Source organism: Fonsecaea erecta, assembly GCF_001651985.1.
Source record: "Fonsecaea erecta strain CBS 125763 chromosome Unknown Scaff3, whole genome shotgun sequence".
In the NCBI taxonomy this organism is placed as follows: Eukaryota; Fungi; Ascomycota; class Eurotiomycetes; order Chaetothyriales; family Herpotrichiellaceae; genus Fonsecaea; species Fonsecaea erecta.
This window is the reverse complement of record NW_017387246.1, coordinates 2,079,376-2,104,615: the sequence shown is the minus strand read 5'-3', so window position 1 is coordinate 2,104,615 and position 25,240 is coordinate 2,079,376. Positions and strand designations below refer to the sequence as shown.

General features: G+C 52.9%; 11 protein-coding genes across 11 annotated transcripts; 5 read left to right on the top strand and 6 right to left on the bottom strand.

The window, feature by feature from the left end:
- Positions 1-444: 444 nt before the first annotated feature.
- Positions 445-2,802, bottom strand: AYL99_04024 (hypothetical protein; the record flags this gene model as incomplete). The annotated part of the gene is made up of 3 exons (XM_018835538.1): positions 445-555; positions 653-841; positions 898-2,802. The coding sequence occupies 3 exons, from the start codon at positions 2,800-2,802 to the stop codon at positions 445-447; spliced, it is 2,205 nt and encodes a 734-aa protein (XP_018695188.1).
- Positions 2,803-4,564: 1,762 nt separating this feature from the next.
- On the top strand, positions 4,565-5,701 carry AYL99_04023 (hypothetical protein; the record flags this gene model as incomplete). The annotated part of the gene is made up of 1 exon (XM_018835537.1): positions 4,565-5,701. The coding sequence occupies one exon, from the start codon at positions 4,565-4,567 to the stop codon at positions 5,699-5,701; it is 1,137 nt and encodes a 378-aa protein (XP_018695187.1).
- An 807-nt stretch (positions 5,702-6,508) lies between these two features.
- Positions 6,509-8,001, bottom strand: AYL99_04022 (hypothetical protein; the record flags this gene model as incomplete). The annotated part of the gene is made up of 3 exons (XM_018835536.1): positions 6,509-7,057; positions 7,167-7,900; positions 7,956-8,001. The coding sequence occupies 3 exons, from the start codon at positions 7,999-8,001 to the stop codon at positions 6,509-6,511; spliced, it is 1,329 nt and encodes a 442-aa protein (XP_018695186.1).
- A 703-nt stretch (positions 8,002-8,704) lies between these two features.
- AYL99_04021 (hypothetical protein) lies at positions 8,705-9,691 on the bottom strand (the record flags this gene model as incomplete). Its single annotated transcript, XM_018835535.1, has 2 exons — positions 8,705-9,489; positions 9,553-9,691. The coding sequence occupies 2 exons, from the start codon at positions 9,689-9,691 to the stop codon at positions 8,705-8,707; spliced, it is 924 nt and encodes a 307-aa protein (XP_018695185.1).
- Positions 9,692-10,403: 712 nt separating this feature from the next.
- Positions 10,404-12,836, bottom strand: AYL99_04020 (histone-lysine N-methyltransferase SUV420H; the record flags this gene model as incomplete). Its single annotated transcript, XM_018835534.1, has 2 exons — positions 10,404-12,680; positions 12,732-12,836. The coding sequence occupies 2 exons, from the start codon at positions 12,834-12,836 to the stop codon at positions 10,404-10,406; spliced, it is 2,382 nt and encodes a 793-aa protein (XP_018695184.1).
- Positions 12,837-13,547: 711 nt separating this feature from the next.
- AYL99_04019 (ribosomal protein L14) lies at positions 13,548-14,077 on the top strand (the record flags this gene model as incomplete). Its single annotated transcript, XM_018835533.1, has 3 exons — positions 13,548-13,562; positions 13,625-13,712; positions 13,776-14,077. 3 exons carry the CDS (start codon positions 13,548-13,550, stop codon positions 14,075-14,077), a joined length of 405 nt encoding a protein of 134 aa, XP_018695183.1.
- A 1,885-nt stretch (positions 14,078-15,962) lies between these two features.
- On the top strand, positions 15,963-16,633 carry AYL99_04018 (hypothetical protein; the record flags this gene model as incomplete). The annotated part of the gene is made up of 3 exons (XM_018835532.1): positions 15,963-15,965; positions 16,037-16,563; positions 16,624-16,633. The coding sequence occupies 3 exons, from the start codon at positions 15,963-15,965 to the stop codon at positions 16,631-16,633; spliced, it is 540 nt and encodes a 179-aa protein (XP_018695182.1).
- Positions 16,634-17,543: 910 nt separating this feature from the next.
- AYL99_04017 (hypothetical protein) lies at positions 17,544-18,369 on the top strand (the record flags this gene model as incomplete). Its single annotated transcript, XM_018835531.1, has 2 exons — positions 17,544-17,790; positions 17,921-18,369. 2 exons carry the CDS (start codon positions 17,544-17,546, stop codon positions 18,367-18,369), a joined length of 696 nt encoding a protein of 231 aa, XP_018695181.1.
- Positions 18,370-22,217: 3,848 nt separating this feature from the next.
- On the bottom strand, positions 22,218-22,968 carry AYL99_04016 (hypothetical protein; the record flags this gene model as incomplete). The annotated part of the gene is made up of 2 exons (XM_018835530.1): positions 22,218-22,727; positions 22,933-22,968. The coding sequence occupies 2 exons, from the start codon at positions 22,966-22,968 to the stop codon at positions 22,218-22,220; spliced, it is 546 nt and encodes a 181-aa protein (XP_018695180.1).
- A 501-nt stretch (positions 22,969-23,469) lies between these two features.
- Positions 23,470-24,232, top strand: AYL99_04015 (hypothetical protein; the record flags this gene model as incomplete). The annotated part of the gene is made up of 3 exons (XM_018835529.1): positions 23,470-23,736; positions 23,797-24,009; positions 24,059-24,232. The coding sequence occupies 3 exons, from the start codon at positions 23,470-23,472 to the stop codon at positions 24,230-24,232; spliced, it is 654 nt and encodes a 217-aa protein (XP_018695179.1).
- A 196-nt stretch (positions 24,233-24,428) lies between these two features.
- AYL99_04014 (hypothetical protein) lies at positions 24,429-25,124 on the bottom strand (the record flags this gene model as incomplete). Its single annotated transcript, XM_018835528.1, has 3 exons — positions 24,429-24,731; positions 24,786-25,011; positions 25,072-25,124. 3 exons carry the CDS (start codon positions 25,122-25,124, stop codon positions 24,429-24,431), a joined length of 582 nt encoding a protein of 193 aa, XP_018695178.1.
- Positions 25,125-25,240: the final 116 nt, after the last annotated feature.

Sequence of the window (25,240 nt, the reverse complement as noted above, 5' to 3'; positions counted from 1 at the left end):
AATACGCATCCAGAACCTTGCTTCTACCAGGAACTCTATCATCATGCAGCTTCGTTAGCCCTTTATTCCTTGTCTCAAGAACGGCTTCTCCACGACTAGTCAACGGTAGGCATCACCAAAAGGACGTGCCGGCTATTTCCGCTCAGATTGAGAATGTTTTTCGTGGACTTCTGTTCAATCCTAGCAGCATAACAAGTTGTAGCTGCTTAGAAGCATCCCTTTTTTGTTCATGTTCGTTTCCTCAATTTTAAGCTCCGTGATTGTGCTGAAGCATCCAATTAACAGAATGTGTGTACCAAAAGGGAGCGGTAGTATGCCCACGTGACCTCAGCCTCGCAGCATATAACGTTTCCAAGCGCAGAGGGTTGGACGCATGTACATATAGTGCGTCGGAGTCGCGACCATTTCAACTCGGGCGACGCAGCATTATGGATCTGGAGCGGATCATGATTCCTTCGCCAGTCGGTCGTCCACATTGGATCTGTGGACGCGATTCTTGAGATGAGATTCAAAATTCGTGGCGCTCAGCCCTTCACCAGGGAGGTAAACTTTGCCCTGTGGATCATTGTCAGTCTATATCCATGGCTTAGGATGGAAGTGAAAACGGATACTCGGTAGACGAGAGACAGAATTAAAGGGTGGGGGAACATACAAGACAGTCAGAGCATCTGATACGCGGGACATATTTGTGCGGAAACGAGTGATTCAACTCATTGGGGGCGACAAGTTTCTGAGTCTTTGGATCAATGGCTGTGTGCTTCATGAGAGCCTCGAAACGGTCATCGGGGTATATCTTCCGCAATCGTTCTAAATCTCGAACAAGCCATTCGGGCGGTGGAGGCTAGGAGCAGAAAAGGTAAGTATAGATCCAGGAATCGCGAAGGCAGGGGTACTTACAGGTGGATTAATCGGACTCGGCGTTGCATCAACGGCACCTGGGATATCTGCGGCCGCTGGAACTGGCGATGGGGGAGGCGGCATGCCTGCGAGATTCAACGGGGCTGCAGAAACAGATCGTGAGTGGCTGCCAGGCCGTGGGCTGCCCTGGGTCGACGAAGTAGAGATTTGCGCCGCCCGGTCCTTGGCTCGTTGCGACCGCATCCATTCACGAAGCTTAGCTTTTCCCACTTTCAATACCACAATGAGTTTGCCCGAAACAGATTCATCTTCGCTCTCTTCTTTATAGTCTCTCCTCCTAGCAGATGCTCGACCATCGTGATGTGTAGGTGCGACCGATTCCGGTGTTGCAGATCTTACCGATGCAAAGCCGCTCAAGTTCGACCGGATGCCAGCAGTGGCAGACAGCGCCGCATTCCTAATACCTCTAGTACGAACAGTGCCTTGCTGCAACAAGTGAGTCGGGATGGCTGGCGAATCAGGCGCCGAGTCTTCACTGTCGGATTCGTCGGAATCCTCGAAACCGTCTCGCTGTCCGCGTGCGGACTTCCGGCTCGCCTTGGTCACTCTGAAAATTCGACTCTCTTCCATGCTCAGAGCAGCCCCAGGAATGACCGACGAAACAACGAGCGACCGAATGGTGCGTTGGCGGTCTTTGAGATCTGGCAAAGCCGGACCTCCACGACGATTCGTCGAACGTTTCTGCCTTCTCTGTTCACGAGATATGGATAGCTCGGTCCGCTCCAAGTCCGCTTCGTTGAGTTCGTATAGGTAGGGCGTATAGTCTTTGGCGGCTTGATAAGGACGAAACGTGGTTGGTAACGGTGATTGCAGGAGGTTCTCTCTCAGATCCGGATCTTCTATCAACCGGCCATCGAATGGGTGTCCCGTGATGTGTAAGGACTTGGAAAACAACTGACATTGCTCACGTATGGAGTGCGCTATCGCGGTGGTAAACTCCCCCGCGAGCGATAGATCGCTCGTCATTTGCCGTGCAAACTCTTCGGGAGAGTTGAAGGGATTGTTGATTTCCCACTCAAACTGATCAATGAGGGTATTTTGACCGATGGTGATGTTGAGCTTGACCAAAATACGCATTTCGTCATTCTTGTAGGCGAAATATGGCAAGGACGGCTCCCATGGCTCATCTTCAGCATAGATCTGAGGACAATAGTCCATGATCTGCTCGCGTATATTGGTTGCGGCCATTTGAACGAGGGGCCGGCAGTTCTGGACTTCGAGGCCGAAATCTTCCACCAACTTCTCGGCGAAATACTCGACGGAGGTTGTTCGGTCGTGCAGATTCCACGTGAAGGTGTCCCGCAATTTGATTTTGCCCCAGTCGATGTCAAGCCGGATGGGCACTAGCTCCTCGTTCTGTTCCGCTTGCACATTGAGGTCTTTTCGTGACACGCGGGGAGGTAAGGTCTTTTTCTTACCAGGCCTTCTTTGGCGCGGATACAATATGGGGTCTCGGAGATTCTTCTCGTCTGTCCTCGGATTGCCATAGCCTGCATAGCCATACCCGAAGATAGCGCCAGGGTCAATATCTCGTCGTTGTCGCAGGCTCTGATATATCGCAAGCTCTTGTTTTTTTTCCTGTGATAGCAATGGATGAGCCAGCTGCTCTGCGTAGAGGGCCTTGTAGTGGTACTCGTGGTCGACATAGACGGCTGCTTGGACACGGTCTACGGGCGTTTCGCGTTTGCGCTTGCGATTGGCGTTTGGGCCGCCATCGTGGCCGTTGATCTCGGTCGAAGAATCTATCCTCGCAACATCTATACCAGATGCGGCGAGAATCTCCTTGGCCCTCTCCTTGCCTTGCGCGATCGACTCGTCGGGCGCTGAGGCGGTGGGTTCAGCAGGCGCGGCGACCGCATTTCCACCGTCGGGGGTATTGCTCATGTCGACATCTCACGAAAGGATCAGCGTATACACAGAGTAAGGGGCCAACAGGGGTTGGACGCGTGTCTAGTGATAGAATTAGCCATCGCGACGGACATTGAGATGAGGTCTGTGGTTGTATGGGAGATGGACGTTGGGACGGGTGATCCAAGTCAGCCACCGGATTTATTAACCCTCATCAAAAACCACGCCGGAGACATAGGGTGTAGCCTGGGAGAATAAAGTGATACATACCAGATGCGGCGGAGCTGGACTCGATGCGATCACGACGATGTATGGGGGTCCTGGTTGGTATGGAATCATTGTGGACTTTCTGGACTTTGACGGACTTTCAAGGCGCAGTTTCGCGTCAGGGCGCTAATGGCCCTGTCGGGTTTAGCGTCCACATCGAAACCCGCCCTTACAAGTCCAGCCGACATCGCGCCAAATCCTCCCTTCCCTGCTGCTGAGGCCTTTGGGCCTTTTGCTCACTCCTTGTTATGCCAGCTGTGCATGTCGATTCTGGCAATCTCCATTTCATATTAGAGGAGAAGGCAGGTCTGACACTCTGGAAACATTGAACCGTACACCGAGGCCTGTCTCACGAATGATCCGGGCACTCCCCTCTCTGTCTCATCACGACAATGATTACCGGGCTTGAAGGAAGTGGTGTACAGACCACAGGTACACCAAGTAAGCTTTTGGCTAGCGGTTCTCCGTGGCAAATTATGCGCGTTATGTGCTGAGATGAAGCCGATTTCCAAGTAGTCAGGTTTGTGACAGACAGGCAAGGGACGAGCGTGTTCCTTCTCCAGGTGACACTACATGAAGTCTCCCGAAAGGACGGCCAGCAGTCAATCGAGTAAAGACATACACTATTCCTTTTGGCAACTTCTTTGTGATTGAAGAATGAGGTAGACTCGTGGTATCACCCGACATCCCATGAGACGAGGCTCGAGTATAGCCTGGTTGCTCTCCAGTGAGAGTTCTTACGTGTCTCAGGAGATGAAGGGACTGCAACACCCTGGTCGACATCCTATTTCCCCTTTCAAGTCTTCCTCAGACTATATATATACGCAAGCGAGAGACACGCGCAGGCTAATGGAGATGTTGCCACGACGGTCCGTTCGATGAGTTGGCACTCTGTTAGAGGTATACTCTGTGCCATGTGTTGCACGCCAAACATGCTTCGGCAGGACTAGCTAGTCCACCTAGCAATTTCACTCATCACCATGCGCTCTCTTACCTTCTCCGACTGCCAGTCACTTCTCTTGAGGTCCTCACGTGGCTCCTACTCGTTGACCACGCATTTCACTTACACAATATTTAATTCTACGAATGACTGTCATTTGAAACGCCGGTCGAAACACGGTCCTGTTTGGTTCTGATGGTTTGTTCGCTGGCATCTCTTGTGTTTCCAAAGGTTCAGCTCGGTTTGTTGCTGACGATCCTCCCCCTTTTGCCTTGGCTGGCCGCTCTGTCACGTCCTCACGGGTGGCCGTGTCAGAGGAAAGCTAATTCCCTTGCATGCTGTGATACGCGCGAGGTCTCGAGAGGACCTGTCACCAGAAAGCGTAATTTGTCCGGCAAGATTCCCCTTATATTTACCGCGTGCTTCACAACTCGATCGTGATAGATCACCCAGCACAAATAGTCCTAGGGCTTTGTGAGAGGAAGATCGAATGCAAGCAGGGACATCTTTCCCTACATCTAGTCCTCTCTAAACCTTTTGGCTTTTGCTTCACATTGCTACTCCTACGGCTTTGCATAAATATACTTCAACATGGGTGATGCGTCTTGCCCACCAGAACTCGTTGCAGGGGTGGCACCTATGGGAGGAGAGGAGTTGTCGTCGTCGTCCACTGTGCTGCCGATCAGAGTCTTAACTCATAACATCCGCTTTGCAACCGACACGCCAGACGAAAGCGAGAAGCTGTGGCCAGACCGCTTCCCCCACCTCTCGAGCCACTTCAAGTACCACACGCGTCCGCATTTCGCTCCCCAGTCGACGCTGGTTTGTATGCAAGAGGTGCTCCACGGTCCGCTGTTGGACCTGCACAGTCGGACGTTTAATACTTCGACGACAGCGGCGTCGTCACAATCCTCGAGCGCCGACAACGACTGGACCTACGTTGGGGTCGGTCGCAACGACGGCAAAACGAAAGGGGAGTATAGTCCCATCTTCTTCCGCCAGTCCGCCTGGAAATGTATCCATTCTGAAACAGTCTGGCTCAACGAGACGGGCGAAGTGGGCAAGAAGGGCTGGGATGCGGACAGCGTCCGCATTCTGACGTGCGCCGTGCTGGAATCGGTCCTCGTCAGCAACACCACAGCCCACCACCGAGCTTCGACGACCACGACAACATCGACACATGCCCCACCTGCCTTGGGAGGACGAGGACAAAACCAGGTCACCCTGGCCATGAACACCCACCTCGACCATGAAGGCAAGATATCCCGGCGCGAATCCGCCAAACTAATCCTCCGGGTCGCCCACCGGCTGCGATCACAGTACAGCCCGACCTTCACCTTCCTGACGGGCGACCTGAATAGCCACCCGGACGGCGACGCGTACCAGATCCTCAACGCGCCCGGCTCCGGCTTCGTGGACACGCGCCGCCTCGTCGGCGCCGACCACAACGCGGACGGCAAGATCTACGCGTACGGGAACGAACTCACCTTCACGGGGTTCCCCGCCGATCCCGCCGCCGAGGGCCGGGAACGCATCGACTTTGTGCATCTGGGGATTCCTGCCGAGGCGGACCAGAGGGAACAAGAACAACAACAACGACAACGACAATCTCACGACCAAGCCAAGGAAATGGTGCAGGCGTACGCGGTCCTGCCAAACCGGTTCGATGACAAGGTGTGGCTGAGCGACCACCGCGGCGTCGTCGTGGACTTGCTCGTGAAATTCTAAAATGCTCGAAATAACAAGTTGCGGACGGACCATCTTTGGCTGCGCCTGGGGAGAGACGCCCGGTGAAATTGGCTATCAACTCGGAATAGGGAGAGAGAGAGAGCCGAATTGGAAGGGCCCAAACGGTTAGGATGGGCGCAGGGAAAGGAAAAGTGAATCAGTATGGCATTACATGCAGGGAAGACATTACTAGAATTCGTCTCTCGGATGGGGAGGCAAAGTTGGACCATTTTCTCGAGAGTGGCTGTTTGTTGGTTTGGAGAGTTGAGGAACGTTTACAAAAGATCAGAATTGCGTTCACATTGGATTGATTATTAGAAGATAGGTTCAAAGAAAACGAATGTCAGATGGGCCAGATGATAGAGATCATCTCGTTCATCTCATCCCATCCAATGTCACTTCTGTCTCACTCCCTGTCTCTCCTATGTATGTAGTGTGTGGCCAAAAATAATACATCAACTAATCTGTCTGGTCTTTTGAATCGAACAAGATGATGAGATGATATCGTGCTGCCTCGTCTTCTTCTTTTGGGCCGTCTATACTGTACATATATCTCCTTTTCCGATATACACTGGTGGGCATACAGGAAGCTGTTGGACACCTGCCTTTTCCCGCGCGTCCTTTGTAGCAAAAGGTTTATGACCTGGACCTCAGAAAATAGACTCACCTCTGGTGCACACTACTTTCCTTATTCCTGTGCGCGCAAACGATGTCCCTCGCAGAAACAAGGAGGCGTTCTGACCTCATTTGTTCCAGATATGTCTGGATTAGAGTAGATCTTCGAAGCCTGGCAAGGTCTGGTGTATCTCACTGCGCCACAAGCATGTTCTTCACCCTGACCCAATAGTCCGGATGCACATGCGCCTCCACCTCATCTTTGCTCAACCACTTGAAGTCTTCGATCTCATCCAACCCCATATCGACGACAACCCCCTTTTTGTCCCTAGCCTCACCCTTGCCAACGCCTGGAACTTTAGTATCCGGTAAAGTTTCTCCTTCCTTGCCGCTGGGATTGGCCCGATTGGTAGAGTAAGAAATGTCGGCTTGCCCAGCCATTATCCGGGCCTTCATAAAGAATGTCTTTTCTCCGTCGACCAAGGTCTGTGTTGCAGCGAGGTCTTGTTTTAAAGGTGTCGAGTCGTTGGCCTTCTCAACCTGCGTCGTTGCCGACGAGGACCGATGTTCTGTAGCTTCTAAAGCGGCCGGCGAGGAAGATCCAGGAATATACAAAGGCGGCGTGGATGGACGCGGTTGTGGTGAGGAAAAGCGAGCCACGTAGTGGCCAACAGGGTGGTTGCCGACGAAAAAGGTGTTCATGTTAGGGCCAAGTGAGCTGAAGAGGATGCGCTGCGCCGCCTGCATATTCAGAGGGTTTTCGTTAGCTCTTGATCGTCAACGATCCATGCGGAGAGCTGATTGAAAGTCGAATATATCTCCAATTGAAAGGAGAATCGTGCTCACTCACCTCTCTCAACCCTTCAAACCCAACAACCGGCCCAGAAGGGAATCTCCACAGATATTTCTCGCCGTCAGCGGCAATGTCCTTCTCTTTGGCTTGTCCGGCCTTGTTCTTTAGCTTTACCAAAAGATACAAGGTCCTCTGAAGCCTCCTCTCTAGACTCCTCTGGTCATTCTTCTCATCCGCCTCCGTGACTCTCCTCAAGCCCGCAAACCGAGGATCCCCTTGTCCGGTGAATTCGTCAGCTCTGCCCTCTTCGGAGATCAGTTGTTCCAGTATTTTGTCCGGTTTCCCAGTCTCGTCGCCCACGAGTACTTCGTCGTTCCACGCCTCCGGACTGTACGCGTTGTACTTTCCAATGTCGCGTGTTGCGGCGCCACCTCGCTCGCGGCGGTGTTTGCGCCATTGTTCAAATGCAGGTGTATTGCGGCGATAGTAGAAGTACTGTGTGAAAGGTAATACAAGGCGCTCGTTGAGACGGCGTTGATAGAGATGGAAAGCTGTCTCGAACGGATGAGGGTCTGGTGTGATCAGGGGCGGGCGGGAGAGGACGATCCCGGCTTTGATTGTGTAGAGTGGTTGCGGTGACAGGGACGCCTCAGGTCCTGACGGGGACAGTTGGGTGATAGGCGGAGGCGACTGAGAATCAAGGCTTGCTTTGGCAGTTGCTGCAGAGGCATAGTTCCGCTTGGACAGCGTCTGGAGACAAGAAGAACAGACGTGGTGTACCGAAGGAGATGCTATAGCAAGGTGTCAGCTTTGCCATAAGTCGACGTCCGAATGTGAAGAACATACCGAAGGCTTCCGTAACGCGCTTTGCGCCTCTTGATCGAGGAGACATTTTTCGAGATCTCTCCCACTCACGAGATGCACTGGTTGCTGGGAGCTCAATTGTCCAATTCCTCCAGAGCCTCGAAAAAGTTCGGGGGAGCAAATGAGGATCGAGTAACCACCCGGAACCAAGAACGGCAAGTTTCCCGACCTGCCATAATACAATTTTTCCTCTCTTTCGCACCCACGAGTTTGTTTCCCTCGTCCCTCTGTATATACGCACTTTTTATGTGGGCTGGCATCATGTTTTCTCTTGTTGAAGACACAGGAAAGCAAGCTTCATATACTGCCTGCCTCACTTCAGCCCGCAGTGACGAAACATTCACTTTCTATTGAAACCAATTAATTTATGGAGGATTGTGGTCACCCTTTCTTAGCTGGACTCAAACGTAAAACCAATGGCACTCAACCCTTATCATGAACTGCTTTGTCTCTATGGCTTCTTCATCATCATATGGTGCCCAGAATAGTCATTTCCGAGGGGAGTCTTTTTTCGCTAGCAGGACCGATTCATTTTCAATCGTGCAGGTACTGTTAGATAGTCACTCCCTACAATGAAGCATCCCAACCTTTTGCATGCCGCCCCAGTGTCCTTAAGAGAGAATACTTCTTCAGGAATGCGATCTGTTTGGATTCTCAAGAACTACCGACCATAGAAAACACTGGGTTTCCACATTTTGACCATCTTCCATTCTGTGTTGTATGATCACTTACTATATGGGCACCATCAATGGACACATGACACTGGCTCCTCCATCCACGATCATGTTCGCCCCTGTGATGTAGCTGCTAAACCCCGAGGCCAAGAAGCCGGCAACCCTTCCAACCTCTGCTGGGGTCCCCGCCCTTTCGAGTCCAATGTTGTTTTTCTGCGCTGCCGGACTTTGGAGAGCTGCAGGAGGTAATTGAGTGTTGTATCCCATCAAGGTACTTTTTGTGTCGAGTCCATTGAGGCTAACTCCCACATCAATCTGTCCGGGGGAAATGGCATTGATGCGCACACCGGTCCCCTTTAGGACTGCGACACCGGAGCGGACGACGCCCATGGCAGCGTGGCAACTCATGGTGAAGCACGGTCCCCAACATCCCCCATACGTGCTCGCCGTGGATGTCACCACAATAATGCTTCCATACCGTTGGTCTTTCGGTGCCGCGTTGGGATAGTTCCCCTTGGACGTGGTCTTCTGCATCGCGTGGGGGGCATATTTCAAGGCGAAGAACGGCGCCAGACTGTTGGCCTCGAAGCACTTCTGCAGATCTTGCGGCGTTGTCTGGTCTATCGACGGCGGGCCCAGCAGGCCAGAGGAACAGACCCAGACATCGAGGCGGCCCCAAGCGTTTAGAGCTTCATCGATGAGGACGAGCGTGTCTTGTTCGGAGGAGATCGAGTAAGGGTAGGAGATGACCTTCGTGTTTGGGTAGAGTTTAGACAAGTCCGCTTGGATATTAGACGGTTGGTCGGTGGCGGCGCAGGCATATATACATGCTGCCCCGTGTGCTAGTGTCGCACTGCCGTATTAGACGTGGGGAGTTGATGTGGATGAGAAGGAGGATTGCATACCGGCCAGTTCTGTCACGATGGCCGCTCCAACTGGCATGTTTGCGCCGGTGACCACGCAGACGAAGCCATAGAGCTTCCCGTCTGTTCGGTATGGGGAGAAGTGGTCTGATTCTTCCTGTAGAGTCATCGGGTTAGGCATGTTTGTAGGAGTGTAGTTTAGACGAGGGAAGACGGGGAGATATCAAAAGTCGTTGACTCGCAAAACAATGCACAAGCAATAATGAGAGTCATCCAACTGCAGTCCATGACATCGAGCCTGCACGACACAACTAGAGCCTTCAGCCAGTTGTTTCATTATCAGTCCAATCATGACAGCAGTGATATGGTCGCAGGTTTACGATCACCCACAATGGTGACAATCATGTTTTGCGTGATGTCAATCGGCTTCTCCGCGCAGATGCTAGATTCAAGCCGGAGGAACGTCCCCCCCTGAGTGCGCTTGATAAGACTTCGTTATCAGCCTCAAGCGATTGGTTCTTTGTCAACGGCAGCTCTGTATGGAAGTGTCCCAAAACCTCATAATTTCAAGCATTGTGTGCCATGGTCTTCAATGGGATTCTATTCTGCGTTCGTGCTGTCCACGTAACACATGCACTGGTTTCTTTACGACACTTTAATCGCTCGGAACACTGCGCAAAAGCGATACAGCATTATGTACCAAGTACTAGTCCTCCTCTCGTTTTCTGGGTCAAGATTGACCCTCCCTCCTCTCCATGGAGAAACATAGCCTTCGCTTTTCAGTGCGTTTAGGCTCCTCGGACGTGTTGAATCCTCCCGTCCTTCTGCAGGTCAAACAACGTGAATGAAGACGCAGACGTTACCTCTTGTTGTCACTGTCCCCACCTCTTCCCCTAGAACTTGTCTGTGTAGATGCCGACAGGTCTCGTGACAAACCGATTGCTCCTCCTCCTCAACTCGTCAGGAGTGGCGCTTCCACTCTCGCTCGCGTCTCTCGTAGCACTCTCCGTACCCATTCCGTGATTCAAGACCCGTGAGCTGGAACCGGCCCGCATCCTCGCTTCCAAAATTGCCAGGGCATGATCTCCCGCCGCCCGGGCAACCTCAGCATCTTTCAAGAGACCCTTTCTAGTCAACTCTCTCTCTTCTTCAGGCAACACAAAGCGGTGGATGGTGCGGTGATCCATGACACGTTCTTCTGGGTCTCCTCCCCCTTCCACCCACGTCCCCTTTCCACATCTCCCTTTGCGCCTGTATGCACTGTACTCAATTGCCTCCGCGTTGTTCTTCTTACCACGGCCATTTCCCTGAGACTTGCGCTCAAGCAGTTTGCGAGGATCTGGGTCTGTTTTGGGCCACGGAAATCCATAGAGCATGCTGTGACGCTCGCATCGTGGACATTCGCGCCGCGTCTGGTATCCGTTGGGTTGGATGAAGAATCCGAAACATTTTTCGTTGTGGCATTGTACCCACCGATCATGTGGTTGAGCAAGGAGTTTTCGGGTGAGAATGTAGTCGCCAGCAATGCGGATAGTGCCAGTCACTGGGTGGACCGTCAACTTGGCCACGGTTGATGAGGTATTCATCGGTTCTATGGACGGTAACACACTGTTTTCATCGATCGTAGCACCCGGGGGCTGCACCGCGCGGACTTCCTTACTAATTGTTGTGGTGGATAGAGTGGAAATAGCGTGAGGGACAGCCAACGTAGTGCTCCCGGTGAGCGGATGAATCTGTTTATGCTGTTCTTGGAAATGGCGAACACTTTCCCCGGGCACAGTCGGGGGAATCCCCAATGTCGTGCTCTCGACAATCGGGCGAATTTGGATAGGCTGTTCTTGTGATTGTCGAAGAATTTCATCAGTGTGCTTGGCCGGAAAGACGACGATACAATCATCGTCATCATCGTCCTCTATCTTCATTGTTTCAACAGTCTCCATCTTGATAGTGACAGCTGTATCGATGTTGTGAACCTGCGAAACTGGCCCACGCGATGCGCTCACCCCAGCTGTAGAACCATGACTAGAAGGAGATGTGGATGCCGGTGACAATGGAGCATGCGAGGCTATCTTGCTTAGAAGTTGGGCGGGCTTCCAGCTTCCCTCGTCGTCCGCGTGTGCCATGGATGAACCAGGCGACTTCTGGCGTGGTTCAGCTCCATCTAGATGAACTGATATTTTTCCGGAGTCGTGCTTTCCTGGCCGAGAAGGACTATGAGGTGGCGAGAGTGTAGTCCCTACCTCTGAAGCCGCCACGAGAGGTTCGGACTTTCGCTCAATTGGAAGCAGTGGCGTTTCCGCATCTGAACTGCCCGATGGCGTCCAAGAATGTTGCAATTTGGACGGGGACTGCACGGCCTTCGCATACTTCAATGGAGGTGCGGAAGAAGAGGGTGAAGGATTGGAGTCCCTTTTCCGTTTCAGGCCGCGGGGGTGGACTGCTGGTTCTGGTTCCTCAAGTGGAGTAGAAGTGCGACTGGGAGTATCAAGGATGCCAGCCTTGGATGTCCAGCCGTTCCGCTCGAGTTGTTCGCACGTATGACACAAGCAGTCGATATTCCCAGGCCCAAAGTAATCATCTCCATAGGAGACAGTGATCTCGTCGCCGACCTCAATATTCTTCATGGCAACGACTTCCATACCATTTTCTCCACGCGTCACAAGACGCCCATTTGCATCGCAATCGTGGTTGGCGAAGCGAGCGGGGCCCAAAAAGATGGACGAGTTTTTCTTGCGACTAGAGACAACGATGCTAAAATTGCGATTCGTCAAGTCCAAGTCGGCTGATTCCTCGGTGGTTAGAGGGACCAATGTGCCAGTGAGATATTTGATCGTGTCTCCCTGTCTGATACGCCTCCTGGCTGTGACAGCGGCTTCGTAGGTGGTGATTGTGTAGCGATTCGTGGTAGAGACTTCCCAAGCACAATCAGTTTGGTACATATCTATGTACTTTCTCAAGTGGTTCAAGAAGTGTTCCTGTTCACTTTTACTGCGCAAACTCTTTCTATATCTCTTCAGCCCAGGCAGCGAAAGAAGGGCTTTCTCTGCAGCCTTCACATCTTTGTCGACAATGACCTTGTGCAATAAGATCTGAGGGACTTCATCTTCCTTGATACCGCGGATGGGGATGTGTTTGGTGCGGTTTTTTCGGATTCTTGACTTGTAATAAGCCTGCGACTTGTCAGTGGGACGGATCTCTACACGATAGATAGTATCACCGACATTATCTATCATGACGTCTGAGCACACGTCGTCGTGAGCTGCTAATTCAGCGAGGGAAAGCCGCCGAGTCTTTTCTGGCTCTGCGGCGCCCTTCCCCCGAGCCATGGTCGCGTGTACAGCGAATACCCGACAACTGAGACTCGCAATATTTCATGAAATGCGCCGGAATGAAAGGTTGTAAGCGTAAGAAACTGAGAATCTGTATGTAATTGAGTTGGGCAGAGTGCGGGTTTGGAAGGAGTGGAAGGGGCTGAATTCGTCAATTCGACGCCTGGAACGCGGTCTGGAATCAGGCCAGCCTGAGTGAGGCGAAAATGAGCGGAACAAGGGTGAAGAGAATGTGTACACGTTGCGACATTATGGTCCAGGCAATTAGGGAACCTTAGTCGTGCATGAGTTGTCTCCAAAGCTGAGAAATAGAGAGAGAGACTTTCAGCTTGCTTCACTTTATAAAAGAGAGAAGTCAAGTGAAGGGCGACGGAAGAATGACTTTCGATGGATGGTTTGCGAGGGGGGAACGTCGGCGGCGGCGGCTGGACAACCAGGGGGGGGTTGATGGGCTAGTAGGCTTAACGAATTACGGGCAGGCGACCGCTCTGTTTGGTTGGTGTGCCGTGCGTGCGTTTTGATCGGGGTGATCGGACCACCCCAAGCATGCGCCCATGTGCATCTTCACCTAGCACCCACCCGGGGACCCAATGGAATCGCTATCCACTTCATAATTTGTCTGCAGCTAGATTCATCCTCGCTCTGTAGTTGCAACTACATTTTCGAACCTGCGCCCTCTTTTACAATAGCGTGCAGCATGCTACCACGATGATACAACTGAAGGTGGATAGTTCCCGAATCTCGCTACGATGCCCGTGTCTCGTGCTAATGATGACTGATGCTAGACGATGCTTAATTGCATCGACAACTCCGGAGCTGCAATTGTCGAGTGCGTCGCAGTTATGAGGAAGAAGAAACAGGCTGCGAGAATAGGTACGAGGGAAACGCCCTAAGTGCCCATATTCCCTTTTCGCTGACCATTCTGTTTGAGTTTAGGTGACAGGATTATCGTCGTCGTGCAGAAACAGAAGTCCTTCGGCGCCGAGACACCCGGCGGATCGAGTTTGAGTATCGCCAACAAAGTACGAAGAGGTGATATTCGACACGCGGTGGTTGTGAGAGCGCGAAAGGAGGAGCGCAGGAAAGATGGGAGTTTGATTCGCTTCGACGACAATGCCTGTGTCCTGATCAACAAGAACGGCGACCCCATTGGGACGAGGTTATCGAGTATAGTGGGAGCCGAACTACGTGACAAAAAGTGGTCAAAGATCTTGTCACTGGCACCCATGCACGTATGATTCAACCAGTGACCGCGAATGCATAATGAGGCCGGGTTGAAGGATGGATCACCTTCGCCATGTCTAAAAGAAAATCTTGTACAAACAGCCGGCGAAACAGAATTCTCAAAATCATAAATACTCGATGTTGAGTAGTGTTTGTGTGCGTGCTGCGCTGTTGGCCAGCCTGATGCCTTTATTTGCGGCTCGTCCTATCCATCCAGCTCTCGTAAAAGTCGTTGCAGGTCGTCCTCCCGAAAACGCCTCCAATGCATGGCTATCACAGCCGTGGTATACCAATTCATGCCACCAACACCTTGCTCAAACGACAGTATAGACATGATTGCAGGAGGTGCAAACATAGTACAGTTTCTATTTTCCAGTCAGAACCTTGAGGGCGAGGATCACGAAAAAAGTACTTACCATCCCTGTATCTGCGGCACGCTGCTGCGACTGAAAATAAACCGCCTCCGTCTCCCGACATCTTGGACATTTCTTGGGTGCTCGAGGAAGCTGTACAAAGTGTAAAGCAAGCCGTCAGCCAAACGTCTCAAAACTGCAGACTAGCCGCGCGCGGGGAGAAGAGGAGAACTCAAGAGACCTGATGTCAAAGTCTTCTGAACTCCTCCAGGCCTTCTCCCGCTAGATGGCGCCGCATGTATTGCATCTCAACGGTTCCCCACAAAGGGTACAGAGAGGTGGCAGCTCAGAGAAAGCAGAACCCACCGTTGGATCGTGTGCGACGTCAGCGGTTGTTCCTGCCGTCTCTTGAACATTGGCGCCGAGTTGGTGGCGGTAGGTACAGGCCGAGTCGTGCTGCGAAGTCGCGTGGCATGCTTTGCAAATATAGAGGAGGGTGGATGTCGCACGGTCTTCCTTCGGGTACAAAAGATTCGAACTGGGATAGACAGGTCAGAAAATGAGGCTGAGAAGAGTTCGAAGGCTTACCACTCTTGACAAAATCTATAGGAGACCTCGCCACGCTTGCTCTCACCCTCGCTGGGAGATGGGGAGGCCGCCGCAGACATGTTGAACGGGTGAGGTTTCAAGGGGTACTCGGAAAAAAGAGCAATGTGAGGCCGCGATTCTGAAAGTGATGTTCCTCTGGATAAATGTGTGCCAGAGGTGTTGACTGTGATGCTGGTAAACCAGGTACGGCAAAGGTAGACGATGTTGCTGCTGAGTAATTGTGTGGACAGTAGAGGAGAGGGCAAAAGCTGATGTGCGGGATAAATTAACTGCTTCTGTATTGCAAGGGGCGTCAATGTGACTCGACACGTCCAGATGGCGAGAGGGTGCAGGTTGTGTTTTCAAAGAAATGTGAGAGCCAGTGCACCTCCCCGCAATTTTCTCGAGTTCACTTGTGCTCCGTACTTGTCCAGTTACCTAGTCAGACCATGCCGCCCAAACAAACTTGCCAGAAGCCTGTGAGACGCAGCTTTCCCCAGTGGCTTTTCTCTCTGGCTGGTTCCTTGTTCATTCATCAACTAATTACCTAGGTACCTGAATGACTCCTACGTAACTAGTCAAGTGACCTCTGACTTCCTTGACAACTGCCCAGCTGTTCTGTCTTGCCTCTTCTACGAATCTAGGACCATCCAGACCGCATGAGACCAGCCAGTCAGGCTCCTGTTCCTGTCCATTTAGCCGCTTTCCAGCCCTATGCTACCCTCCCTCGCGGGTTCATTTCTTCGTTGACAGATTGACCTGCTGACGAACGACAAAATCCACTGCCCCACCTCGGTCGCGCCCTCCCGTGCCAGCAACAACCAGACACCAAACACCGACTGGGGCATCCCAACAATAACTCATCTACACTACAGCGCCCTCATCGACGGGACCGACACCGTGACAAAGAACACCTCCCAGGAACAATACTGCATCATCGGAACCTCTTCAGAAAGCCATGGTATGCGAACGGCTTGCCCGTTGAACCCTATTACTCGCAAAACGAATCTCTACTGATGCTCTCTACGATAGACTGAGACTGCTACTGGCCTGCCCCCTGACTGGGAGGTCCGCCACTCCAACTCCAAGAATCTACCCTACTACTTCAACCAGAAGACGCACGAGTCAAGATGGGAGCCCCCTGAGGATGCCGACACCGACAAGCTCAAGGTCTACATGGCGCAGCACCACAGCTCGTCTGCCAACGCCCGCATCGACGGAGCTGCAAGTGAAGGCAAGATCCGTGCAGCCCATCTGCTGGTCAAGCACAAGGATAGTCGGCGTCCCTCGAGTTGGAGGGAGACCAACATCACCCGCTCGAAAGATGAGGCGATTCAAATGTTGAAGGGGTACGAAGATCAGATCCGCTCGGGCGACAAGACTCTGGGCGACCTGGCCGTCTCCGAGTCGGACTGCAGCAGTGCTCGCAAGCGCGGCGACCTGGGTTTTTTTGGCAAAGGACAGATGCAGAAGGAGTTTGAGGATGCAGCATTTGCCCTGCAGCCAGGCGAACTGAGTGGCGTCGTCGAGACTGCTTCCGGGGTGCACCTCATCCAACGGTATGTGTTATCGGTCGTTTGGCATCATCCTTGCTGTGTGATCGCTGATCCGTGGTGCAGGATTCAGTAAATTGCGAAATCGACGTTCGGAAGGTTGCGACGTTGTCTCCCCATTGACGTATTGTCTGAGGACAGGCCCCGAAGATTTCCCCTGGCGGTTTGGCGGCTTTCGTGGAAAGATATGACCGTGGCAGAGGAGGCACATATCGCCCCCCACTTAGGCGCGCCTTTGCCATGGTTCGCGGCTCTCGTTATCCGCAGGAAAAGTTGAATAGAATTGGCGTCACAATATGCTTTTTCTTCGGACGGATTTCTCCATGGCCACGGAATGCTGGCGGATCAGCTATCCAGGTGTGGTAGGAATTATGTGGTGGCACTCTGTCAACGTACTCCATACTGGATCGGAGATGTCTGAGGGAAAATGTCACGAGGTGATTAATGCACGTTCCAACGCCCGTCTTGGCCAAGATCCTGCAGGTTCTGAGCAAGAAAGGAAACATGGCTCTTTGTTGTTGTATCACTGACCTACGTCACATTAGTCGATTCCTTGTCTCCAGCCAATGCACGCTACGGGGGGTGACTTTATTGACCACATCCAGCTGGCTCGCTGGGTTGTCGGGAGGGTTTTTGACGAAATGATGTGTCCACCTTGCCATGCAGCCTTCCGGTCCAATCACAACGACCGCCCCTGTACCACTACCCAGTCTGTCATGGCTCTATACGGGCTGGATGCATTGCGCATATAAAAATATTCGTGGCCTGATCTGACTACACACCCTTCGAGTATTCGCTCCACCGGGCATCTAAAACGTACTGCGAAGCCCTGAAGCATATATACTGACTGAGCATCCTCCTCGAAGGTGCTCCCGCCCTCTCAACCTCCAACTCCCTCTTGCTCTCCGGCTCTCGAGTCCCAACGTCTTCCAAGCTGGTCAGAATTGGATCATTGCTACAGTCATTCCTGCCTCTTCACAATCACCATGAAGTCCGGTTCAATTGCTGATGCTCTCTTTCTGGCGCCTCCACATTCTCACGACCCCAGCAACGTCTCCCATGTCGCGGCACTCCCAGCCTCGATGCTGATGCAACTCCCTGAGGCTGTCCAAGACGCTCTCTGGACTCTACAAGAATCTACGTCAATTGTGTACGCCTCGTACCTCAGGTTACAGGAACTCCTGGACGAGCGGTTTGACCGATTGATTCCTCTGCCAGGATTGCCTGGGTCGTGTAAGTTCAGCATTCCCTCCTGCCTGACAGCACAATACACCCATGCCCGCCCCCCACCAATTGGTTTCTCTCAACATGTGCGAACGCGAAGCAGCGGGGGTGAGACTAATACGAGAGAGATGCGTTCTAGACTCTGAAAGTGCATTTTTCAATTACATGAACGCGTTGTCTGCCGAGCGGCGCTACCTGGTGGAAGATGCACACCCAGACTGGAGGCACAAGGCGTCGCGAGCCGGGCTGTCGCAATACGGAGACCTGCTACTCACCTGCCGGGGCAAGGAGATGACCGTCTCGGAATGGTTCGACCAGCTGCAGCGGGCCGAGCAGCTCTGGGTCCAGCAGGCTAAAGACGCAGAGCTGCCCGACTTTGAAAGCACCGTGACCGAGTTCCAGATCTTGACAGATTCGGAGAGCTCGACGCCGCCCAGCGAGGTGTCAGAGGACGATTCTCCCGAGGGGGGCAGAAGCTGGGATGCGCCGGTGCCAGCGGGGCGACGACCCCTGGCGGATCCCAAGAGCAAGATGGGAGGCCACGAAATAGGACCGGAGCGGATCGCGAAGGCTCTAGAAGCGCTGTGAGGGCGAAAGGGAAAGCCAGGGACAGGTACCTACCTGGTGGGGATGGTGTCGCAGTGTCGCAGTGGCCAAAGGGGTGTGTGGATGCATGCATGGATGAGCATTGGGGTTTGGCGCGTCTTTCCTGTCTCCTTTCCCCTTTTGTTCTCGACTCTTTTCTTTCTCACACACACTTCTCAATTTTTATGTGTTTATTGTACGACGCGGGCAAGAGCGAGCGCGCTGCAAGGGTGGTCTGACGGCTCTCCTGAGTGGCTGACGCATCGCACGTTGAGACGTGGTTCGATCTCCATCGGCCACTCATTGTTTGCGCGTTCTGTTGGGCTCCCTTTGTTTGGAGGGGGGCGAGCTTGGGGAAAAGAGAACGCGCGCGAGAGAGAGAGCTGTCACCAAAAGCCCGCTTCTTCTTTGTTGCTACTTGCCATGCTTCTTTGAGCCTGGGCCTTAGCCTTTAGATTCCCTGACATGTGTTATTGAATTAGTGAGAGATTGAGAAGAGACCTGGAGACGGACCTCCCATGGCGAACCTTGCCCTACCACTACCTTACTTGTAAGATGACGAATAGAATAAAATTATAATAGAGCCTACTAAACATTCCGTATCCTGCGGACTTTTTTTTCTGATCAACCAAAAATCCATGCATACACGTTGCGCATTGCATTGCATGACATAGCACGTTGCATAGTTGCATTTCGGGCATTTTGTGTTTCACGTTTGCACTGTTGTCGCTGGCTGACTTCTCTCTTGCCCGACGAGGCCGTGTAAGAAGAAGAACAGCTGAGAAATTTCCAGAAAGCTGCCTGCCCACCCTGCATCAATCGTGCCCGACTGACTGCGACTGACTGCGACCGATCGCACTTTGTGCCACCATGATGTATAATTACTCAGTACCTACCTGGGTACAGCGCGGTGCAAGGTCACGCCTCCCCTATACAGTATTGTACTCTACAGTACCGTAACAAGTAAAGATGACGGGTCAACCTTCGGGCCCTCCACGTCAGATTCTAGACCGGAAGTGGACTTCCGGCTGTACTTGGCGGGGCCTTTTTCAGGTTTCCGGTGTACCGGGTACTCTGTAAATAACTGTCAATACTAGTAATGATGATCTCACGTAGGTACCCAGAACCGATCCGTAGCTAATGCCCCGATCGATACGATCGACAGGAGAAAGGAAAAGAAGTGCCTGTAGTTCTTGGGCTCCCCAAGCACGTAGGTACAGCGACTACCGAATACTGCCCAAATGTTTCAGATTAAGGCTTCCCCCTCCATCATGCCAATGCTGATGGCCTAATGCCAATCGAGTATCCCGCTTTCCACGAAGCACTTCCACATGCATGGAGTGACTGACTTGTGGGGGCTAAAAAGGAGGGGGAAGAGCAAGACGAATTTTGTTCAGGTTTTGCACATGTCCGAGTTGCTGGCATGTAACTTTTGTGACATTTCTCACTCACTCAGCATGCGTGCGCATGGACGATCTATCCAGATTGCTGGAACCAAGATTGATTGATTTACGTACTCTACCTCCAGTACACGGGGTCAACGCACGAATGTGTGAAAACACTGCCGTGTCCCCTCGCTTGCCACCACCACCAAACCTGCTCCTGTCGCTTCAGTTTGCTGCTGCCTGGTGCCGAGTGGTGACACAACAACTCACCACCTCAACCTCCCCATGTTTCTTGGTGTTCTCTCCTCCGCTGCCCCTCTCTCCCGCTCTTGTCTCTCAACCTGACAAGACCAATGCTTGCTGATACCGGCAAGCCTCCAAGCCCATTTTGGAGCTTGCATTACGGTGAGAGACGGCTCTTCCGCTATTTTGCCTCCGTCCATGCGAGGATGGCAAAAACCCTAGTCTGCTCCATCCCCATCTGCCTCAAACACATGGGCTTACGGCGAGCGAGCAAACAAGGCGTTCGTTTCGAGGGAATTTTCTGGGTTCTTGGAGGAGTCTTCCGAACTGCCTCACTTGCATAGTCCCCTCCTTGCTCATGAAACACAAACGAAGGTCGACGCCATCGACGCTGTGTAACCGAGCGGGATTCTGCGCAGGATAGAGACAGTTGCCGAGGATAGCCTAATAGTCTCGACGTGCGATAATCTGCGAACTCATTGTTACACCTACAACTAGCCATCCTGGCCTCATTCCACCAATTCCTGCCCTGGATGGGCCTCGCGTCCGGGGTCAAGGGCGATATAACACTCGCAACGGAGCCGCCGGGCCTTTTTCCATTGGTCGGCACCTGATCGATGCTGCCCGAAGCTGTTCGCACAGTAGCCGGGCGGGAATATGCCAGAAACTCTGTCGTCGCTGCAAGATATCAGCTTGGCCTTTTCAAATCTGCTGCTTCTTGCGGCATAAGACTTTGCCTCTCACCCTCCAGGGCATCAATTCGGGACGCATCCGTGTTACCCAAACTCAGTCTATGCACACCAGATCCCCCCCTTTAGTCCGGCGGTCTCTGACCTCGACATCCTTCGCAATGCCACATCCTACTCTCTCGCCCCGCTCCCCGGCGCGTGTGAGCTAAGAGAGCTGGCACATACGAGTCTCACCCGTCCTCGAGCTAGGAAGCCACACGCGTTTCTGGGAAAATGTAAATACATGTCCCCGCAGCGGCCGGCCTCGGCCTTGTCCCTCTGGACAATCAGCTTACCAACATTCACCATCCTACGCGACTCAGCATCTCCCGAAGCTCTTCTCGGGCATGCGAGTCCGACCAGCATCCACCTCATTCATGTTGCACAGGCCGTGGCTCACCCTTCTGCACGCATGTCTGCCCAAGAGATGTCTGGGTCATGCACTGAAGACCCTGTCCCTCTGACCCTCGACCTTTCTCGGTGGGTTGCGGGCCATGTGATCAAAGCACTTGTCTGATTGAAAGGTGGTGAATGCTGTGTACCCATCCCCTTTCGCTGGTCATTCAATTTTCCTGACCTGACATGGCTGTCCAGCCGCAGTCTCCTCGCCTCCTTTGTTTGCTCGAGGCAGCTGAAGACACCTCGACGCACCTTAGCTTCCCGCATTGCGTCGCGTCACGGGTAGACGGCAACCCCCTCGACTTCGCAGGCCCATCCAGAAACTTGGCCACTGGTCATCTGGTCAAAATGTGTCGCCAACGAGCCCCCTCCGATCCATCCTCCGAATGTACTGCCGGGAAGTGCCCTGAGTCCTACATTGTCTTCTTCTAGAGAACATAATCTCGAGGAACAATTGATGCCGATGGAGCAGAACCGGCGGAGGTAGGAGGCAAATGTTTCAACAGGGTATCCATGGTGACAGTGTTACGCAAGGAGGGCGTCGGATGACTGTGCTGCGCCCTCCTCCTCCTCCGCCGTTTCTCAGATGACGACAAGACATCCGACAGCCTCTGTCAGCATCTCGAAAAATTGCTCAGAGAGTAGGTCAATCGCAACGAAGGTAAGGGGTTGACATTATCAAATCGGGAGCCGTACCGCACTCAAATTTTCAAAGAGAATAGACTGCCGACGTCGAGAAGGAAGTTGACATGATTGTGAAGTAAGGCAGAACAGCAGACTGTACCGAGTTCAATCAAGTACAGCGCCCCGAGCCGCTGCTGCGAGCATGAGTTGTCGTACGGAGACATCCCTCGTGATATGTACCTCGTAGAACAAACGTTGCGTCTCTGCGGCTTCGGTGCCCGTCGTACTCAATCCGGTGGGACTTCAGTGGCCTACCTACTTACATGAGATTGTTTCTCTAATAAAGAGATATATATCCATCCTTATATGCCATCAAGAATCCGAAGAATGTACACAAGTCCTATCGCAACTCTCAACTTCTCTTACAAGGCGCATGATCCGACGACCTGGCTAAATAACGCCAGGACTGCGGTCATCTCGCTTCCTCTGTTGCCGGTTTGGCCTCCTTGCTGCACTGGGCCAGAAACTCCCCCAAGGCCTCGATGACAACCATGTGGTCCTGATCCTGCTTGAGGCCGCTCACGACCACGACGGCGACAATCCCCTCCACGCCCGCCACGCGCACCGGCACACCGCCGCCGTGGATGGCATAGCTTCCCGCTTCCGCACCCAGCATGTACTTGCGGGCAAAGGCCTCCTCGTCGCCTTTAAACTTGTTATGCATGAACCACGAGCTCACGCCCCACCGCAGGACTGTCTTCCTCTTGCGCGCCACCCAGATGTCGTTGTCCGGCTGGATGCCCGGGCGGGACACGGCGTGGAACAGGAGGTTGGAGGAGCTCGCGAGCGCGATGGACACCACGGCCGCCAGGGACGAGAGCGCCCGCAGCCGATTGCGGATCGACAGGCCGATCTCGAGGGCGTCGTCCGCAGTGAAGTGCGGCAGGATGAGAGATTCTTCTTGTTTGGCGATTTCGGAGAGCTAGAGCTAGGCAAAGAAAAAAGAGCGGGCAAAAGTAAGTGAGAGAATGAGTGATTGCGGGCGTGGCAATGGAAAGTGGGAGATATAGTAGAGACTGGAGGCGGGAGGAGTGCCTGCTCCCCATTGTTGCCCAGGGCTAGGCAGGAGGACGATGCCCATGAAGAGTGATGAGAGTGCAAAGGAGGGAGGAGGAGGAGGAGCGTACGTCTCGCGGTGCCTCAGGCAAAGAGTGACTGGCCATGTCGAACGACACACTGCCCAATGCGACGGTGGGCCGTAGTGTAACAAATAATGATATATGAGTTTTGTTTTGGGGGAGGGATTTGAGGCTCTGTCAAAAAACCAAAAAAGAAAACCAAAAAAAAAAACTGTGTATGCAGTAACTATGTGTATGAGACCAGACAGCGAGCAGAGGGGGGAAACGGATTGAGTATGTACATACATACTGTACATACATACATCTACATAGTGCGTTTCCCCGCACTTTAACTCGTTGCTCGGGCCTTGGCGTCCGTCCAACCTGCCCTCTTAACTAACTCTGTTATTACCTAGAGGCTTTCGAGTTTCTAATTACTGTTGTCTCAAAAGGGGGAAGGGATCGACCTAGCCGCAGCAACAAGTTTTTCAAAACCCTGTGAAACTCTGGTCGGTCACGATTTCATTCATTCATTAATTCAGCCCGAGTCGCTAGCCAGCTAACCATGTGACGGCCCCTCGATCGTGCTGCCCCGGGACTTCAACCATGGTAGTAGAGTCACTGCGCGCATTCCCCGCCATCACGGAACAGGAGTTTGCCCACGCGTGCGCCGCCCTGGAACAGAGGAGTGCGGACAAGGTCAGCGACACGGATTGGTTGGGCGTCAGGTGGACGGGAGAAGAGTTGTTGATCAGCGAGAAACGGAAGAGAACCGGCAACGAGGGCAGCAGAGACGCTCCCAATGATCACAATGACGGGCAAAGTGATGAGATAATGGAGACTGATATCGAAGATTGCATTGTTAGAGATAGTGTAGGACTTCCCAACAGCATCCCCAATTATATCCACCACTTCTGTACTGACATGTCGCAGTCTGTGGAGAGAATTGACAACTTGGAGTCTCTCACTGTTGATTTTTCCGTTACCTTGTCTCCAGTCTACACGGTACCTGTTCTTTGGTTTGCATGCCGAAACGGCCAGGACAAGAAGGCGTTGAGTCTGGAGCAGGTGTATGACTGGTTGGTGCCGGAATCATCACTCGCTTCGCTGCATGGAGTGGGCGTAATGGGAGGTATCAGTATGGCGGTAAGTGAAGACCGCTATAATACCCTTCAGCCACTGACTCTTTGGGCAGCACCACCCTGTCTCGGATCTGCCAGCATTCTTCTTACATCCATGCAACACCCAAGGCGCCCTGTCAGCTTTTAAACCCAAGTCTCTCACCCCGGAGGAATATCTGATTCTTTGGTTGGGGTTGATTGGGTCTGCCGTGGGCCTGCATATTCCTAGTAAGCTTCTGAGCAGCTAGGGCGGGAGCACGCTCCCCCGAACATTTCGCCTGTCTTCGATTTGAGTGCCCGCTTGATAGAGCATCGCCTGGGTCGCACGCAGGTCTTCGATCCGGTTCCTCACGCGAGGGTGGTCGATAGCCCTTGGAACACCGTGACGGTAGTAGGGGCGTCCATGTTCGATTGAGCGAGAATGCGAGTCCTTCTATGCTGCCTTTAGTCATCCTCATCTTCCTCCATCGGCGCGTCATCCTCGTCTTCTTCCATTTCCACTTCGCTCTCCTCCTCCTCCTCCTCTCTTGGTCTCTTCGTGCCGTGCGGGACACCGTCGGGACTTGTTCCAGCTGGTTTAACTCCAGTCTCGGTGGGCTTGCTAGAAATTCCACTCGGTGGAGCATTGAATATGGAATTCTGTAGAGCTGTGGCGTCAGAAGCAGCGGTTGCAGCGGCGGTTGGAGGTTCAAAAGTGCCACGAAGCTTCGGGATTATGTGCGATTGGCCCTTTGCATAGACAATAACCTGTCTCGAGCGGTTAACTCGTGGATTTGACCTTAGCACTTGACGCATGCATACCATTTCCCTGCCGAAGAGATCAAAACCTTGTAGAGCTCGCATGGCTTGTGTACTCGTCTGTATGTCACGGAAGACAACATGGGCCTGTCCTCGCATACTCTGCCCTTTCGATCCAATACGATTCGTGACGATGTCAAGGACAGGACCATAGGTGGAGAAGAGCATGTACAGGGCGCGTTTCAGCTCGTTCTTGTTGACCTTCTCTTGTAGGTTCTTGAGAAATAGTCTATGAGACAGTTGTCAGGGCGCGTTTCACGCAGGAGGGACGGAGGGAGGGGGTACCCACGTCTGATTGGGATTGCCCGCGTTCTGGGACTCTTTCGATGGTTTGGCCGTCATGATTGTTGCACGGCGTGCCCGCCACGGAGGTCAATGGAAGAAACTCAGTATCGGGAGCGCCTATCTTCCTTCATTCTGCCTTGAAGTTCAAGCTTTGCCGCGCTGTGCAGGACCTG